The following is a 19,696-nucleotide window of genomic DNA, read 5'->3' as shown; positions in this document are numbered from 1 at the left end:
CGTTGTCCAACAGCACCAGAGTCCATAGCTTCCTCTCTGCTTCCCTCCCTCCCCTTGTTCATCAGCTTAGGGTCTGATGACGAATGCCTTCCAAGCTGAAAAAGCATGATTTCTGCCAACCTTTGCCGTATAATGGGGAGGACTGATGTAATGATAGCCCTCAGTAGAACACAGCACTGTTTGGACCATCCTGCTCTAGGTGGTCCAGATACTCTTGAACAGTGGAAGGTGACAGTCTCAAGAGATTATCCTTTTCACATTTATTAGTATGTACACATAGATATTTAAAACATTAAAAATGCTCAGCCTCCGTGTACCCTGCGGCATGCTCACCACTACAAGTCCAGTCCCCATCCTCACCACCCAGTTGACCCCCTTTACCCATTTACCCTCCCCCACCTCCCTGTCAAGAGATTATCCTTGCTAAACCTGGAATCACTACATCTTTCATACTTCTCTTGCATTTGGCAAGAGGGCCAGGAAGACTTTGTTTCCTATGTTTTACCACGCTCTGAAGTTCGGCACCTGTAGACCACGCTTCCTTGTGATAGGGCATTTTCATCCTGAACTGAAGAGCCGGAGGATTTGTGTTATGTCCCAGCAAGACACCTGCAGGCTCTGTTCACTGCTCCAGGGGATGGAAGTCCGGAAATCCTGTGCTGTCCAAGTGTGCTATTGTCAGTTTATAGTACTGATTCTATTAACGGTGTAGTATCATTTTCTGTCAGTCTCCTAGAGGTTGGTTAGCATTATGGTCCTTGTATCAGCAGTTCTTTCTTTTTCTGTTCTGCCTTTGATGACCATGAAGGAGAGGAGTGGTTCTCAGGCATTAATGGCCCATGAGTATAGTACAATCACTGTTCCCTCTAGTGTGGTCTCCAGGTGTGGTTCCAAAGGAATACTTTTAAACAAAACATCAGTCTTGAGGTTTTAATAGTCTGTATTTTTCTTTTGTTGATTTAAAATGTGTCTTCCTTTTTTCTTCACTAGTGGATACGAGTTCTGAAGAAGACTCTTTAAGCAGGTAGGATTTGACGGATTTTTAAACTTGTATGTGTCACTAGGAGAACACACAGAGAAGAGAAGCTACTGTTTGCTGAGCGTCCTGCTCTGGGTCAGAGACTGCATCATGTGCGCAACGTCTGTGACCTCATGGAGTCACCAGAGCAGCGTCGTAAATCACTGTGTCCTGCTTTACTTAATCAGGCAACTGTGGTTCGGGGAGGTTGATGAATTGACCCATGATTCCAAGGTTAAAATGAGTTGACCTGTGATTTGACAGCTGGCCTGCCTGACTCCAGCATCCACTCTCGTGTCCCTCAGCAGAAATTGAGAAGTACCCGGGTAGCATATAAGTGAAACATATAAATTAGTTCTTTGACTTGTGTCCATTTTCAGTTTTAGACATTGCGGGGGACTCCTGTATCCCCTTTACAGTAAAGGGAGGAATGGGGCCTTCTCCATAAGTGATTCCCCTGCTGAAGGACCAAGACTGCCACTTTTGATGGACACAGATTAGTCTCTGAACCAGGGACAGACAATGGAGAAGGAACAGCATATCCTTCTGCTTTAAGTCATCAGGTTTATTCCACTTTGGGCAAACAAAAGTTATTTCAGTCCATCAATTAGATTTTCAGTTCAGCTATTAGGACTTGGTGAAAACATATTATTTTCAGGCTCTCCCAATATATTGGCTGTCAGTCTTTGTTAATGGAAACTAAGAATGAGTCTTCCCTAGATATGTCATAGGTTGGGAGAGATGGAAGCAGAAATAGGTAACTAACATCTCTTTTGGAGACTTCTCTGGGGGTGCAGTGGTTAAGATGGTTAATAAGACTTCTTCCAATGCCGGTGGTGTGCTTTCAATCTCCAGTCAGAGGAACTGAGATCCCACATGCCTTGGGATCAAAGAGCCAAAACATAAGACAGAAGCAACATGGCAACAAAGTCAATAAAGACTGTAAAAATGGTCCGCATCAAAATATCTTAAAAAAATTGCTTGAAAACAGAGGCCAAATTTTAATTATGTCAAGAAACTTCGTTTACTGCATAGATAGCCAAACTTTCATTTGCTTTTTTTCCCTTCATTTAAAGAAATGAACTCACTCATTTTTGTTGTATGTTTATGCTCTAAAGGTTTTCCAACAAACCTGGTGCTGACTCATGGCCTCCGTCAGATGATGAAGTCTTAGATTTTGAGACCAAGGTACAGTGCACTCCTGTGAAATCAGTTTCCGTACTCTGAATTTAGCTTCATGTAGTATTTACTCTTAACTTCAGCAATGGTGTCCCTCTCACTGTTTTATGTTTATAATGGAACGTTCTTCAGAGCAAACTACTTTATAGAAATATGACTGGTTGGTTTTTTTTTTCTCATTTTTAACTTTGGTGAATAATGAAGGTGGGGTGAAGAAAACAATGGGCTGGAAAATAGAGTGACAGGAAAATTGTATTGGAAAAGCTTTCCCACAATGAAGGAACTATGAATTTTGGTCAAGGATAAAGACTCTTACTGTGAATTTTAAACCATAAGGACATGACTTTTGCAATACTCACAGTGCAATACTCAAGACAGTCAAGAATCTGCCTACAATGGTGGAGACCTGGGTTCGATCCCTGGGTTGGGAATATCCCCTGGAGAACAGCTACCCACTCCAGTATTCTGGCTTGGAGAATTCCATGGACCGTAGAGTCCATGGAGTTGCAAAGATTCTGACACGACTGATCGACTTTCACTTCATAGAAGCAGAGACTTTTAATAACCGCGAGATAAAACTTGCAACTCGGGAGTTTTTTTCTATTGTATTTTTAAAAAGACCTACCCCGTGTCCTGTGTCAGAGTCTAAACCTTCAGATTTCAGACCTTTTGTGTTATTGTGATTTAAGTGTTCATCTTAGAGCCCCGTGTCAGTGTAAGCTAGTGGGGTTCAGGAAACAGTTGTGCATCTCCTGGAGCATGTAGCATAGGTCTCGAGTGTAAGAACCGTGTTAATAGTTATTGAATGTGAATAAATGAAGAGACAAACGGTATCCTATGTAATGTGACAGGTAATGTAGTTCAGTTGTGTTATGTTGAGGAAGGGGGTCCTGCATAACAAGGAAATAAATAAGAAATATGTGAAAAGTGAAAGGTTACAGTATTTTTTTCAGTGTCCACTGGTTGTGAGATGAGAAATTTAGGTGAAAATTTTTGACCTTTTTTGCCCCATCTTGTGTTCCATTAAATGTTTCTTTTCAAGCCATACATTCTCCCCAGAATTTTGATTACCAGTTCTTTTTCCCAGTGAATAGTTAGGAATATTTCTTAATCAATTTTTCTCTCTCTCAATGAATACTTTACAACATTCAGGTAGTGATAGATGACCATGTGTGACTAATCAAATGACACTTTTTATAGTGGCAAAATTGAACTCTAATACGGTAGTATTTATAAACAAAAAGTTTTGGAGTAATACAGATTGCTATATTAGAGATATATTATGAACAAAAGCCTCTGTCTTAAGTATATGTTTTATAGACAACATATGTTGATATTTTCATAAAATTTGCAGAATATAGATGTGTAATTTATATATTAATAAAAGCATACAAAACAGAGGCTTTGTTCATAGTATATCCTTAAGAATACTGATGTATTACTGATCTATTGTATATACATTTTAAAAGTACATGTTTTTCCACAAGCCTTATTATGCTTATTTTATTCCCTTAAGTTTGTACTTGACTAGGAATGTCTCTCTCTGGTTTCTTTTCCTCCCCCACCTTTTTTGCTTCTTTTTTTTTTTTTTTTACTGTTAACCTAATTTTTCCTTGCAGAATACTTTCCTTCAGTGTCTATTCTTTAAGTCCATCTCTCTCTGCCTCTGTTGTGAACATGTTTGATCGTGGCTTTCTGTTTAGTGTGTTTGTGGCTTTCATTCACGATCATTTCCCTACAGGTTTACTCTTGCTCTTTCTCCCTGTTTCTTCGAAGGAGCCGAATTGAAACAATCATTTGCCTTTAGCTGTTCAACAAACAGAAGGAGCTTATCCTGTTTGTACTTGTAACCTATCTAAATAAGGTTCTACTTACAGTCTAAACTTTCATATTTCCCTTCCCAAGGGATAATTCATACATGTAGAAATCATGCAAGCAAATTTCAGAATATAGCGATTAATTTAAATGTCTTGGTTCTTCAGTAGTGCTCTAAACTCCCAGGGATAATTTTTTTTTTTTCTAGAACATTTTGGTAGAGAAAATAATCTGGTGGGTGTCGTAGTATTTGTAGAGCAGTCAATTGGGGTAAGGAGAGGAACATCTGGGGTTTCTGATGTCATCTGTCATAATGCTTACCCCATGAGAAGGTTCAGTTGAGTCGCTCAGTCGTATCTGACTCTTTGCGACCCCATGAATCGCAGCACGCCAGGCCTCCCTGTCCATCACCAACTCCTGGAGTTTACTCAGATTCACGTCCATCGAGTCAGTGATGCCATCCAACCATCTCATCTTCTGTCGTCCCCTTCTCCTCCTGCCCCCAATCCTTCCCAGCATCAGGGTCTTTTCCAGTGAGTCAAGTCTTCGCATGAGGTGGCCAAAGTATTGGAGTTTCAGCTTCAGCATCAGTCCTTCCAATGAAAACCCAGAGCTGATCTCCTTCAGGATGGGCTGGTTGGATCTCCTTGCAGTCCAAGGGACTCTCAAGAGTCTTCTCCAACATCACAGTTCAAAAGCATCAATTTTTCGGTGCTCAGCTTTCTTCACAGTCCACCTCTCACATCCATACATGATCACTGGAAAAAGCATAGCCTTGACTTAGATGGACCTTTGTTGGTAAAGTAGTGTCTCTGCTTTTATATATGCTATCTAGGTGGGTCATAACTTTCCTTCCAAGGAGTAAGCGTCTTTTCATTTCATGGCTGCAATCAGCATCTGCAGTGATTTTGGAGACCAGAAAAATAAAGTCTGACACTGCTCCCACTGTTTCCCCGTCTATTTCCCATGAAGTGATGGGACCAGATGCCATGATCTTCATTTTCTGAATTTTTGCACTCTCCTCTTTGACTTTCATCAAGAGGCTTTTTAGTTCCTCTTCACTTTCTGTAAGAAGGGTGGTGTCATCTGCATATCTGAGGTTATTGATATTTCTTCCAGCAATCTTGAGTCCAGCTTGTGCTTCTTCCAGCCCAGCATTTCTCATGATATACTCTGCATTTAAGTTCAATAAGCAGGGTGACGGTGTACAGTCTTGATGTACTCCTTTTCCTATTTGGAACCACTCTGTTGTTCCATGTCCAGTTCTAACTGTTGCTTCCTGACCTGTGTATAGGTTTCTCAAGAGGTAGGTCAGGTAGTCTGGTATTCCCATCTCTTTCAGAATTTTCCACAGTTTATTGTGATCCACACAGTCAAAGGCTTTGGCATAGTCAATAAAGCAGAAATAGATGTTTTTTCTGGAACTCTCTTGCTTTTTCTATGATCCAGCCGATGTTGGCAATTTGATCTCTGGTTCCTCTGCCTTTTCTAAAACCAGCTTGAACATCTGGAAGTTCACCGTTCACGTATTGCTGAAGCCTTGCTTGGAGAATTTTGAGCATTACTTTATTAGTGTGTGAGATGAGTGCAATTGTTTGAGCATTCTTTGGGATTGGAATGAAAACTGACCTTTTCCAGTCCTGTGGCCACTGCTGAGTTTTCCAAATTTGCTGGCGTATTGAGTGCGGCCCTTTCACAGCATCATCTTTCAGGATTTGAAATAGGTCAAGTGCAATTCCATCACCTCCACTAGCTTTGTTCATAGTGATGCTTTCTAAGGCCCACCTGACTTCACATTCCAGGATGTCTGGTTCCAGGTGAGAAATCACACCATCGTGATTCTCTGGGTCGTGAAGATCTTTTCTGTACATTCCTTCTGTGTATTCTTGCCATCTCTTCTGAATATCTTCTGCTTCTGTTAGGTCCATACCATTTCTGTCCTTTATCGAACCCATCTTTGCATGAAATGTTCCCTTGGTATCTCTAATTTTGTTGAAGAGATCTCTAGTCTTTCCCATTCTGTTGTTTTCCTCTATTTCTTTGCATTGATCGCTGAGGAAGGCTTTCTTATCTCTCCTTACTATTCTTTGGAACTCTGCATTCAAATAGGACTATCTTTCCTTTTCTCCTTTGCTTTTCGCTTCTCTTCTTTTCACAGCTATTTGTAAGGCCTCCTCAGACAGCCATTTTTCTTTTTTGCATTTCTTTCCTATGGGGATATTCTTGATCCCTGCCTCATGTACAACAGTCTGCTATCCATGGTTCATCAGGCACTCTGTCTATCAGATCTAGTCCCTTAAGTCTATTTCTCACTTCCACTGTATAGTCATACGGGATTTGATTTAGGTGATACCTGAGTGGCCTAGTGGTTTTCCCTACTTTCTCCAATTTAAGTCTGAATTTGGCCATAAGGAGTTCATGATCTGAGCCGCAGTTAGCTGCCGGTCTTGTTTTTGCTGACTGTGTAGAGATTCTCCATCTTTGGCTGCAAAGAATATAATCAGTCTGATTTCGGTGTTGACCATCTGGTGATGTCCATGTGTGGAGTCTTCTCTTGTGTTGTTGGAAGAGGGTGTTTGCTATAACCAGTGTGTTCTCTTGGCAAAACTCTGTTAGCCTTTGCCCCGCTTCATTCCATACCTCAAGGCCAAATTTGCCCGTTACTCCAGGTGTTTCTTGACTTCCTACTTTTGGATTCCAATCCCCTATAATGAAAAGGACGTCTTTTTTGGGAGTTAGTTCTAAAAGGTCTTGTAGGTCTTCATAGAACCATTCAACTTCAGCTTCTTCAGCGTTACTGGTTGGGGCATAGGCTTGGATTACCATGATATTAAATGGTTTGCCTTGGAAGCGAACAGAGATCATTCTGTCATTTTTGAGATTGCATCCAAGTCCTGCATTTGGGACTCTTTTGTTGACCATGATGGCCACTCCATTTCTTCTAAGGGATTCCTGCCCACAGTAGTAGACAGAATGGTCATCTGAGTTAAATTCACCCATTCCCGTCCATTTTAGTTCGCTGATTCCTAGAATGTCAACATTCACTTTTGCCATCTCCTGTTTGACCACTTCCAATTTGCCTTGATTCATGGACCTAACATTCCATGGACCTAACAAAACATGCAGTATTGTTCTTTACGGCATCGGACCTTGCTTCTATCACCAGTCACATCCACAACTGGGTCTTGTTTTGCTTTGGCTCCATCCCTTCATTCTTTCTGGAGTTATTTCTCCACTGATCTCCAGTAACAGATTGGGCACCTATTGACCTGGGGAGTTCCTCTTCCAGTATCCTATCATTTTGCCTTTTCATACTGTTCGTGGGGTTCTCAAGGCGAGAATACTGAAGTGGCTTGCCATTTCCTTCTCCAGTGGACCACATACTGTCAGACGTCTCCACCATGACCCATCCGTCTTGGGTGGCCCCACACGGCATGGCTCAGTTTCATTGAGTTAAACAATGGTCCTGTGATCAGATTGGCTAGCTTTCTGTGATTATGGTTTCAGTGTGCCTGCAGGTTAGTCGGTGGCCGAACTGGGATCTGAATCCACATCTGAATGACTCCAGAGCCTGTGCTCTTTGTGTTAGATCATATAGTAATGGGGGGTGGGGGATTATAATTCTTTTATTCAAGTTGATACTTGTTATGCTTCAAGCTCTTATTTTCTTCTCCAGCATGTCCCGAAACCAAACTTAGCAAAGCTACTGAAGGCTTTTCAGCAATCCAAGAGAAACGGTAAGTTATTTGAAGACTGTCCTCCTGGTGTTATTCACTGATTTGCAATTACACAGGTTCTCATGTACTCTCCCCTGTTTTTACTGTATTAGAAGCAGAATGTGGTATTGTGAGACGGAACAGTCCCACCTCCTCTGAGAACAATAATTCTGATAGTGAAATTTAAGACGTGCTTGAAACCTTTCCCAAACCATCACCTGGAGTCCAGGGCTTCCCTCATCCTGCCTTTCCAAGGCCTGATCCTCTTCCAAAACCACTCAAGACTCTAGCAGGCCTTGGTCTTGCACAGGTAAGTTGTGTTGCTTTTAACTCTCGTTTTCCCCTGTACTTTCCCACACACCATTCCCTTGATCCTTATGATGAGCAAAAGGATTCCACCGTGGAAAGGGAAGGCTTCAAAGTCACGATACAAAATGATGTGATAATAAGAGCAATATATCTGCTTGATTCAGATTTATAAATGTTGGCATACTAAGTCTGCCATTTAGAAAGAAAAGAATTACAAAGCAATTAGGAAAAACAGCTAGATGAATCTGAAGATGGGGAGGGCGATGAAGGGGAAGAATTCATTTAAGAAGGATAAAATGAATATGAGATGGAATGAAGGTCAAGATGAAACAGATTATTTTACAAACACAACAGAAATGGTGAGGGTAAGTCAGATGAGGTACTCTATATTATAAATATGAGATGAATTATTTCAAATTCAACTTAGGAGAGAGTGAGGTCGTGAAAACTCAATACTTCGACTCTTCTGAATGACATATAGCTGAGTTATATGAAGAACTGAAAGAAAATTTGATCCTTAGGTTTTTTGGTTGTTGTTTTCGAGGTTGGTGGTGGTTTTTGTTTTTTTTTTCTTTAATTGAAGTGTAGTCATTTACAATACTGTGTTAGTTTCAGGTGTATTATGAATGAAGAGTTTGTGGCCCTTCCGTTTCTTGTGGTTACTAACTTACTGTTTGATACATACTTAATGTACTTAACTAATTTATCTTACTGTTTGGTATAGTCTTGGTGGAGGTTTTGGATCTTTTTGAAAAATAAAGAGGAAATAAGTAAGCATTTTATCTTCTCTTTTACTAAACTTCTAATTTATAATTATATAAGTGAGATTCTTAAACTCTCTTCATGACATAAGAAAATTTTAAACTGCAACAGTCTTAACGAAAAAAGTGTAGACTTCCCCCCTCCCACTCCATCTCCGGAGAGATTCTGATTTATCTTTTCCTAATATCTGCAAGTAATGGGCAATTACACATATTAAATGAATGAAATCACAGTTCATGATTTTTTTCTTATGTAGACTACATGTTATAAAATCATAAGGAAAGAAGAATTACCAACAGTTTGTAAAATTGTCTCAGAAAAGATAATTTTTTTACTTTGTAAAATATCTCTAGTAACATGTATATTCCATTTTAAGAATTTTATTAAACAATAAAATTTTAAGATGTTTTTTCTAAGAAGTTATTTTTAAGCTAACTTTTATTTTTAAGAAGTTTATGTTTTAGAAACTTTATTAGCTTCAGTATTTATAGGCGTTAAATTAGCATGTCAGTCCTTTGTTACACATGTTAAACAAAAATGCGAATTCTTCCATATCTAAACCTCAGTCATTGTGGTTACTTGATTTTTTCAGCTCATTTGTTCTTTCCTGATGTGAATATTGAATCCTGCTTGATAATCATAGATGTATTTGAAAACTTTGAAATCTCCAACTTGGATAATCATAGCTTTAGTACTTTTTTATATCTAGGTTGTTCCTTCAATCTTTATCTGCCATCTCAGAAGGCATAGATGGAAAATTCGAGCCGTTAGTGTGCTGTTTACAGGGAAAAAAGAAGAAAACGACGAAATTTTCAAATGTGGTTTTTAGAAAATGTGTTTATTCTTTAATTGAAGGATAATCACTTTCCAGAATTTTGTTGTTTTCTGTCAAACATCACCAAGAATCAGCCATGGGTACACCCATGTCCCCTCCGTCCCAAACCCCCTCCCCTCTCCCTCCCCATCCCACCCTTCTACATTGTCTCAGAGTCCCTCTCTGAGCTCCCCTGGTCATACAGCAAATTCCCACTGGCTCTCTATTTTACACATGAAATTGTAAGTTTCCATGTTACTCTTTCCATCCATCTCACCCTGTCCCTCCTCCCCTCCTCCATGTCCGTAAGTCTGTTCTCTATGTCTGTTTCTCCATTGCTGCCCTGCAAATAAATTGATCAGTACCTTTGTAGATTCAGAATCTTTGTAGATTCCATATGTGTGCGAATAGTACATGACATTTATATTTCTCTTTCTGACTTGCTTCACTCCAGAGCATAGGCTGTCAGCCTTGTTAGAGCTGACTCAGATGTGTTCCTCTTTATGGCTGAGTAATATTCCATTGCATATATTGTTCTAGTTCTGTGAAAAATGCCATTGGTACTTTGACAGTGATCACACTGAATCTGTAGATTGCATTTGGTAGTATAGTCATTTTCACACTATTCATTCTTCCTACCCAGGAATATGGAATATCTCTCCACCTGTTTATGTCGTCTTTCTTTTCTTTCCTCCGCGTCTTAGAATTTTCCATGTACAGGTCTTTTGTCTCCTTAGGTAGGTTTCTTGCTAGATATTTAATTCTTTTCGTTGCAGTGGCGAATGGGATTGGCTCCTTAATTTCACTTTCTGATTTTTCATTGTTAGTGTATAGGAATTCAAGTGAGTTCTGTGTATTGACCTTGTATCATACAACTTTGCTAAATTCACTGTTTAGCTCTAGTAATATTTTTTTTTACTAGAAAATAGTTTATTTTGGGTTTTCTATGTGTAGTATCATGTCATTTGCAAAAGTGAGAGTTTTGCTTCTTTTCAGATCTGGATTCCTTTTATTTCTTTCTCTTCTGATTGCCATAGCTAGGACTTCCAAACCCATGCTGAATAATCGTAGTGAGAATGGACAATGTTGTCTTGTTCCTGATCTTAGAGGGAATGCTTTTCATTTTTCCTCATCAAGAATAATGTTTTCTGTGGGTTTATCCTATATGGCCTTTACTATGTTGACATAGGTTCCTCCTGTGTCCATATTTTGAAGCGTTTTTGTCATAAACAGGTGCTGAACTGTGTCAAAGGCTTTTTCTGCCTCTATTGAGATGATCACATGGTTCTTATTTTTTAGTTTGTTAAGATGGTGCATCACATTGAAATTGGTTTGTGCATATTGAAGAATCCTTGCATCCCTGGCATAAACCCGAATTGATCATGGTGTATGAGCTATTGAATGTGTTGTTGAATTGTGTTTGCTAGTATTTTGTTGAGGATTTTTGCATCTGTGTTTGTCAGTGATATTGGCCTGTAATTTTCTTTTTTGTGTTGTCTCTGCCTGGTTTTGGTATCAAGGTGATTCTGGCCTCATAGAATGAGTTTGGAAGTGTTCCTTCCTCTGCAATTTTTTGGAAGAGTTTCAGAAAAGTAGGCATTAGCTCTTCTCTAAATGTTTGACAAAATTCCCCTGTGAAGCCATCTGGCCCTGGGCTTTTGTTTTTGGGAGATTTTGGATAACACTTTCTATTTCAGTGTTTGTAATTGGCTTGTTTGTCATTTTTCTTTCTCCCTGATTCAGTTTTAGGAGGTTGAACTTTTCTAAGAATCTGTCCATTTCCTCTCAGTTGTCCCTTTCATGAGCGTATTGTTGCTCATAACGTTCTCTTATGATCCTTTTCATTTCTGTGCTGTCTGTTGTAACCTCTCCTTTTCCATTTCTAGTCTTGTCAATTTGATTTTTCTCCCTTCTGTTCTTGATGAGTCTGGCTAGTGGTTTGTCCATTTTGCTTATCTTCTCAAAGAACCAGTATTTAGTCTGATTAATCTTTGCTATTGTTGCCTTCATTTTCTTTTTCATTTATTTCTGCTCTGATCTGTATGATTTCTTTCCTTCTGCTGACTTTAGGGGGTTTGGTTCTTTTTCCAGCTGCTTTAAATGTAGAGTGTTGCCTGTTCAGTGCTTTTCTTGTCCTTGAGGTAGGATTGTGCTGCTATCAACTTCTCTCTTGGAAGTGCTTTTACTGAATCCCGTAGGTTTTGGGTGGTCGTGTTTTTGTTGTCATCTGTTTCTAGGAAACTTTTGATTTCCCTGCTTATTTCTTCAATAACCTTTTCATTATGCAGTAATGAATTGTTTAATCTCCATGAATTTGTGTTTTTTGCCATTTTTCCCCTGTAGTTGATATCTAGTCTCATAGTGTTGTGGTCAGAGAAGATACGTGATACACATTTTCAATTTTTTAAAATTGCCTGTGCTCGCTTCGGCAGCACATATACTAAAATTGGAACGATACAGAGAAGATTAGCATGGCCCCTGCGCAAGGATGACACGCAAATTCGTGAAGCGTTCCATATTAAAAAAGAAAAAAAATAAATAAATAAAATTGCCTGAGGCTTGGTCTGTGGCCCAAGATGTGGTCTGTCCTGGAGAGTGTGCCATGTGCAGTTGAGAACAAAGTGTATTCTTCTGCATTTGGATGGATAGTCCTGAAGATATCAACTAGGTCCATTGGGTCTAATGTTTCATTGAAGTTTTGTGTTTCCTGATTGATTCTCTGTCTTGATGATGTGTCCATTGGTGTAAGTGGTGTGTTAAAGTCCCCCACTATGACTGTGTTGCTTTTGAATTCCCCTCTTATGCATGTTACTGCTTGCCTTGTGTATTGTGGTTTTTCTATGCTGGGGGCATAAATATTTCCAATTGTTATGTCTTCTTCTTGGATTGACCCTTTGATCGTTATCAGTGTCCTTCTTCGTCTCTTATGATATTCTTCATTTTAAAGTCTGTTTTGTGTGAAATAAGGATTGCCACACTGGCTTTCTTTTGGTTACCATTCAAATGGAATATCTTTTTCCACTCATTTACTTGCAGTCTGTATTTGTCTCTAGGTCTGAAGCGGGTCTCTTGTGGGCAGTATATATATGGCTCTTGTTTTTGTATTCATTCAGTTATTCTGTATCTTTTGGTTGGTGCATTGAATCCATTTACATTTAAAGTAATAATCGATATATATGTTCCTGTTGACATTTTCTTAATTGTTTCGGGTTTGTTTTTGTAGATCTTTCCTTTCTCTTGTGTTTACTGGCTGTAAGTCCCTTTAGTATTTGTTGTAAGGCTGGTTTGGTGGTGTTAAATCCTCTTAACTTTTGTTTCATCTGTAAACCTTTTGATTTCTCCATCAATTTTGAATGAGATCTTTTCAAGTAGGGTTTTCTGTTTCTCTCTTACGTCATAGTAGTACTTTAAAATGCCTCAGAATTCCATCCTCACATAAGCATTTCTCTTCTACAAATTAAAACTTGTCTTTTAAGATCAATTTTAAAACAGAGTCTTCTTGTAGCATCTTGAATGGGTGTTTTACAATTAAACCTTTTCATTAAACTTAAAAATGCTTATTATGGTAATATGACAGAAACGAGTATTTGCATATATTTTTAAAAGTATATTTTTATATCTTTGAAACATGTTGAAATATATAATTGACCATTTTAATCTCATAGTTTTCTTCCCCTGGTATTGTTTTATTTTCAAAAGTTCAGAATTCTGCCTAGGTTTGCATTAATTATACCAAGTTAGTATCTTTTACAAATAATTAAAGTATATGTTTTTCCTGAATAAGTTTATCTCTTTCTAATTCAAATGTTTGTACCCAAATCCTTTCTTCTGAGTCCCTTGCATGCGTCAAAATAATTTATTATACCCCAAACTGAAGGCATTATCCCTGACGCTTCCCTCATCCCTGACTCTTTATAAGCTATCCCTTCATCCGTCCTCCCCATCCTAGTAGACAGCATCACTGAATTTCAGCCACAGTAGGAAAGATCCTGGACTCCAAACTTCCTTGAAATTACCAGCTCCAGTCACTCAGGAAGTTCAGTATTTTCTGCCTGCTTATCAGTTTTCATATCTTATCACCATAACTCACTGTCTCACCTATAATCTTGAAATATTCTTTTCTCGTTTGGATACCCTGATGTCCTTTTTTATGTTGCTGCCAGAGTAATCTTTCTAAAATATACTTGTTAATCTTTTCATTCCTCCTGGCTGTGCAGTTTGTTTTAGAATGACTGTTACCATTTCCGTTTGGCTGTTTTTAAAGCCAAATTAGCTTTTTAATTGCAGTTTCATGGACACTTTGGGTGATGCACAGTGTCTAGTGTGCTTACTGTCCAGTCTGGAGATTTGCTTATAGGTTTTTGGTTTTTGTTTTTCTCTTTAATGCCCTCCTGTACGATACTGTCATATTTGGTACTTCCTTCAATGTAAGTCTGAATTTGGCTATAAGGAGTTCATGGTCTGTGCCACAGTCAGCTCCCGGTCTTGTTTTTGCTGACTGTATAGAACTTCTCCATCTTTGGCTGCAAAGAATATAGTCAACCTGATTTCGGAATTGACCATCTGGTGATGTCCGTGTGTAGAGTCTTCTCTTGTGTTGTTGGAAGAGGGTGTTTGCTATGACCAGTGTGATCTCTTGGCAGAACTCTATTAGCCTTTGCCCTGCTTCATTCTCTACTCCAAGGCCAAATATCCAAACAGGGAAAGGAGTACATCAAGGCTATGTATTGTCACCCTGCTTATTTCACTTATGTGCAGAGTACATCATGAGAAACGCTGGGCTGGATGAAGCACAAGCTGGAATCAAGATTGCTGGGAGAAATATCAATAACCTCAGATATGCAAATGACACCACGCTTATGGCAGAAATTGAAGAACTAAAGAGCCTCTTGATGAAAGTGAAAGAGGAGAGTGAAAAGGTTGGCTTAAGACTCAACATTCAGAAAACTAAGATCATGGCATCCGGTCCCATCCCTTCATGGGAAATAGATGGGGAAACAGTGGAAACAATGACAGACTGTATTTTCTTGGGCTCCAGAATCACTGCAGATGGTGACTGCAGCCATGGAATTAAAAGACACTTGCTCTTTGGAAGAAAAGTTATGACCAATCTAGGCAGCATATTAAAAAGCAGAGACATTACTTTGCCAACAAAAGTCCATCGAGTCAAAGCTATGATTTTTCCGGTAGTCAAGTATGGATGTGAAAGTTGGACTATAAAGACAGCCGAGTGCCAAAGAATTGACGCTTTTGAACTGTGTTGTCGGAGAAGACTCTTGCGAGTCCCTTGGACTGCAAGGAGATCCAACCAGTCCATCCTAAAGGAAATCAGTCCTGAATATTCATTGGAAGGACTGATGCTGAAGCTGAAATTTTGGCCACCTGATGCAAAGAACTGACTCATTAGAAAAGAGCCTGATGCTGGGAAAGATTGAAAGCAGGAGGAGAAGGGGACGACAGAGGATGAGATGTTCGGATGGCATCACTGACTCAATGGACATTAGTCTGAGTAAACTTTGGGAGTTGGCAATGAGCAGGGAGGCCTGGCGTACTGCCGTCCATGGGGTCACAAAGAGTCGGACATGACTGAGCGACTGAACCGAATTGAACTTGCTACTTCCTCGTGCAGGGCAGTCTTTTCCCTTTCATTTGAATAAAAGCATGGCACCAAATAAAATATTTTTGTGATGATGTAATGCCTTTACTTGTTTAGTAGATCCCCGTCACTTGAAGGAAGAAGATGACACTTGCTTTTTCCTGTGTGAACCTGGTCCTCCAGTTTTGTCTCGATACAGTTCCCAGTAACTGTGATCTCGTTTCCCACATGACTTGTTGACGTTGGTGCACACCGCATCTGTGGGTTCCGGCCGCCCACCTAGAACCCCCCTCCCGTCTGCCTACAATGTATTAGAGAAAGGTTCGATCCCTGGGTCGGGAAGATCCCCTGGAGAAGGAAATGGCAATCCACTCCAGTACTCTTGCCTGGAAAAATCCCATGGCTGGAGGAGCGAGGCGGGCTACAGTCCATGGGGTTACAAAGAGTCGGACATGACTGAGCGACTAAACTTAAGTAGCAGGGCAGAGTACCTTTATGGCAGCCATACCTGAGGTAACATAAAGTAACGATGCCCTGTTTGAAGGTGGCAGCTATGGAAGGAGATAGGAAGGGCTTGATGTCTTCATTGCTGACAGCCACTGCCTGGTGATCCAGCAGTGTATGAAGTCAGCATCCAGGTTCTGTCAATTGGCAGCTGTGAGATCTTGGCAAAACCTGTCTTAACTGGGTTAAATGTAGGCAGTTTTTAAAAGTAGGGTGTTTTCTTAGGAAGACATTAGGAAACCTTCATGGAACTCAATATTCATTTTAGCAGAGTATCTCTGAGAGTGTTCCACAGACGTTTCTGGATCATTTACCTGGAGATCAAAGAGGAAAAAATACATCAAATGGACAAGCAGAAGGTAAGAACTGTATTTTATAGAAAGGTTATTTGACAGAACATTGATTTATAATGGGAATATTCTGACAGGCAAAAAAAAAAAAAACACCTGTCAGATGCGTAGGGAGGAAAAAGATGAGGAGAGGAGGGAAATTGTGTATCTTATCAGGTGTCAGGCACAGATGAAATTGAGAATCCAGTTTAAGGAGCTAAATTATTAGTTCCTGGACTTCTTGGAGGTCCAAATGTTAAGACTGTCCAGTGCAAGGGTGGAGGCTCGATCCCTGGTCAGGGAACTAAGACTCCACATGGCACATGGACAAAAGAAAAAATTATTGGTTCTGTTTCAAGATACTCAACAACCGAAGGAAGGTTGAGAAATAAGAGGAAAGAGGGAATGGAGGATGACAGAGGCAGAGGGCAGAGGGAGGAAATGAAGGAAAAAGAAGCAAGGGCCTATGGGGGAGGGGGCCATAAGTAAGATAGGTCTTTAGGAAAAGGGAGTATTTGACGTGGACGGTGAATGTGAAGTGAGCTTCCAGCACCTAAACTTATCAGAGAAGAGCAGCAAAATTTTCCCCCCTTTCTGTTTTCCTCATTGTTATGGAGGATTCAGGATTGAGGTCCCTAGGCATGCAGAGCTGTGCATTATCCTTTGTGGAGGAACATGGGCATAGGTGCTCAGCTGTAAATGTTTGCAAATTGATGTCATGCAAAATGTCGCTGCTTTATAGGATGGTGTCCCATAGGCCAAAAGAAGAGACCTGGAAAGAAGGAGAGAGCGGGGGACATGATAGGGAGATCAAGGCACCTACAGCCTGATCGAGAGTCCACTGCAAAGTTTCCAACTTGTAATACAGTTTCAGTCTGGGGGGATGTGTTAGAGTGAGGAAGTTGAGGCTAAGATTTCAGGAGAACAAATTAAGTTGAAGTCATGTAGAAGCAGACTCTGTATAGACCAGAGTTTCTCAAATTTTAATTAGGCGCCTGGGACCCTGTGTGAAGTGGACATGCTGAGCACGAGGTCTGAGATTCTGCGTTTCTAACAAGCGAGGGTGTAGCCTTGCATTTAGAGAAATCTGGAAGAAGAGAACTGGCTAGTGCAGGACATCACAGGATCAAGGAAAAGCATTATTTTGTTTTTCTTTCTGAGCATGTCTATAGCCAGAGGGAAGCAAAGAGTCGAAGTACAATTATAGGTGTGAGATACCATTGCCAAGCAAAGAAGGAAAAAGAAGTGGTGGGATGATCCATAGAAAGAATGTAAAGGGGGAAAAATTAAGACCACGGATGCAGAGATTACCCTTTATAGAGGAAAGACTCTAGTGAAAGGACAAAGGGAGGAAAGGAAGGCTTTAGGGAGGTGAGTTTGGAGTTGATGAGGACACTTGAGAGAACGCCTTCTAGATGACTTGAGTGTATTTACCCTGAAAAGAGATAAGATCATTATTGCTCCAGCGAATCCTGGAGGTGGGAGCGGGTGCTAGAAGTAGGGTCAACCCCAGCTACTCCAAGTAACTATAGACATCAAAGATGTATGTTGTACTGGTATTTGTTATTCAAATTCGATTAATTTGAATATGGAGGGATTGACTTGTTTTTTTATAAGATAACTGCTTTTTTTGACAGTTGTTTCACAGAAATCCTTTTAAGCATTAGCATGATGTACCCAACCAAACTAAGTTTTGAAACAAAACAGATTGATAGGGTTCATTCCCTAAATGCTAGAATTGCTATTTTCAAGAAATACTACACTGATTTTAAAACATGCAAGATTTTTAACGTCTAATAATTGTGTGGCAATTAAATTTATTATTTTCTTTTTGATCATTGTATTTCAATGTTGAAAATCTTTCGGGCATTATTTCGTAGGTGTGTCTTTCATGCCTTCTTGCGTGAGTGGATTGAGAAACTTTAAGATGGCTGAACTAGGGGAGCCCAGACATGCAGGCATAGCAGTAGCCCACGTGGGTATGGAAAAAAATGAATACTTTTGTGAAACGTTTTTCTACAAGTGTATATTGGAGCTAATCAGGTCATTGCTTTCTCTGATGAGAAATGAATTACATTTTCGGCTGAACTGCCATCCCAACTGTGCACTTCTTAAATGACTGGACAGATTGAAGAACATGTTAAATGCTTGTGTAACGGTGTAACTGTTACTGTTGTATTGGATTCAAGATACACTGTTGCATTTTACCATCAGCTTTCACATGTATCTTCTTGGGGTCATGATTTGCTCCTCTGATTAAGATTAATTTTCTCCTCATCAGTCAGCATGTTCACATTGGTCTGTGTGCTCTTTAATATTTTCTAAAGTCATTGAAAACATGATGTTACTTTTGAAATCTTACTGCATGTTTTGTTAAACCTGTATTCCTATGTTTTTCTTCACTATCTATAATGGATTCATATGTCTGTCTTGCCAGTGTCCTAACATCTCCCTAAAAACAAGACACTGAAACCAAATGTATTCAGTGTCAAGGCGCACGAGGATTCTGCTCGGTACTAACTCTGCATGAATGTACGGCTGGCTTTCATATTTACATGTGATTAACTCTATGTCCCTTTTGCCTTTTAGAGTCTCCTGAGAAATATCCTAATGTGAAGGTAAAAATGTTTATGCTTTTATCTTGATTTATGAACTGTGGATTGTATCATATGCACATTATTTATTAATCAACTTGTTTCCAAACCCATTCAGCCCGCAGTCGGAGTGAAAGATTCTGTTCCTAATAAAACAGTAGGAACGAAAGATCCACAAACATCTAATTCAGGTAAATTTTGCGATACACACTTAACTCTGGCTCCTGCATTGCAGGCAGACGCTTCACCATTGAGCCATCAGGGAAGTCCCGTCTGGAAAGAGGAACACTGAAATATTTCAAATGCTAGCTCTTCATACTCTTAACTTCTTTTTGCAAATTTAATTGAAGAATTGGACATACATAAGGCAAACATAATTGTTGGTTTCCACGTTTTCAAAAAAAAAAGATATTTACAAGCATATGAACAAGAAATGTTTAAAATGTAAGCTTGAACTCAAGATGTTTCTGTATATGTTTCGATACCCCTTAAGTTCTCAGTTTGGAATCTCTATACTCTCCGGAATTCTCAGAGATTAATTATTAGACCCTAAGATTTTTCCAGTGTCCAAAAATTCTTATTTGAACTCTGATCTTTACCTAGAGTAAAGCTTCACTTGCTAACATGTCAGTTGTATTTCAACTTACAATTATTTCAGCTTAGTTTTGTTACACAGATGAATGTAGGCCAATCAGATGTTTTGATTAGCAGACTGTGTGTGTGTATGTTTGTGGTGTCTTTGATTATGAGAAGTAGGGGAAATAATCATACCTTAAATTCGATAGACATAATCTTTCAAAACAGTGATTCTGAAAGTTTTTGGCTATAGGATCCTTTTATACTTCTAAAAATTATTGAGAATTCCGAGGAACTTTGTTTAAGTCTATTGTTGTTCACTGTATTGGAAAATAAAAACGGAAAAACTTAAAATACAAGCACACACCATCATAGTTGCTAATTCCATTAGTCCTTAGTGTTATGATATCACACATCGTGTCTCTGAAGAACGCCACTGTGCCCTCAGAACAGCATGAGAATGGAAGTAACGTTTAGTGTTGTT

The 19,696-nt window shown here is 39.5% G+C and overlaps 2 protein-coding genes and 1 non-coding gene across 4 annotated transcripts in view; all 3 read left to right on the top strand.

The window, feature by feature from the left end:
• Positions 1 to 19,696, top strand: part of LOC122447855 (ankyrin repeat domain-containing protein 26-like) — a 933,540-nt gene that overhangs the window by 845,555 nt on the left and 68,289 nt on the right. The window lies entirely within an intron of this gene.
• The window catches only part of LOC122448370 (ankyrin repeat domain-containing protein 26-like), a 35,105-nt gene that overhangs the window by 358 nt on the left and 15,051 nt on the right, over positions 1 to 19,696 (top strand). Inside the window, exons 2-10 of the mRNA XM_043479630.1 lie at positions 991 to 1,024; positions 2,137 to 2,206; positions 7,689 to 7,749; positions 7,842 to 7,855; positions 7,946 to 8,038; positions 15,982 to 16,072; positions 17,923 to 18,021; positions 18,632 to 18,660; positions 18,755 to 18,827. Coding sequence (XP_043335565.1) covers positions 17,934 to 18,021; positions 18,632 to 18,660; positions 18,755 to 18,827 — 190 coding nt within the window. The 5' untranslated portion in view covers positions 991 to 1,024; positions 2,137 to 2,206; positions 7,689 to 7,749; ... (2 more) ...; positions 15,982 to 16,072; positions 17,923 to 17,933. The remainder of the gene's footprint in view (positions 1 to 990; positions 1,025 to 2,136; positions 2,207 to 7,688; positions 7,750 to 7,841; positions 7,856 to 7,945; positions 8,039 to 15,981; positions 16,073 to 17,922; positions 18,022 to 18,631; positions 18,661 to 18,754; positions 18,828 to 19,696) is intronic.
• Positions 12,030 to 12,136, top strand: LOC122448990. The gene has a single exon (XR_006271811.1). It is a non-coding gene; the product is annotated as a U6 spliceosomal RNA (small nuclear RNA).

Source organism: Cervus canadensis, chromosome 10, assembly GCF_019320065.1.
Source record: "Cervus canadensis isolate Bull #8, Minnesota chromosome 10, ASM1932006v1, whole genome shotgun sequence".
Classification (NCBI taxonomy): domain Eukaryota; kingdom Metazoa; phylum Chordata; class Mammalia; order Artiodactyla; family Cervidae; genus Cervus; species Cervus canadensis.
Note: the sequence above shows the minus strand (reverse complement) of the source record. Positions and strands in the feature narration are given on the sequence as shown.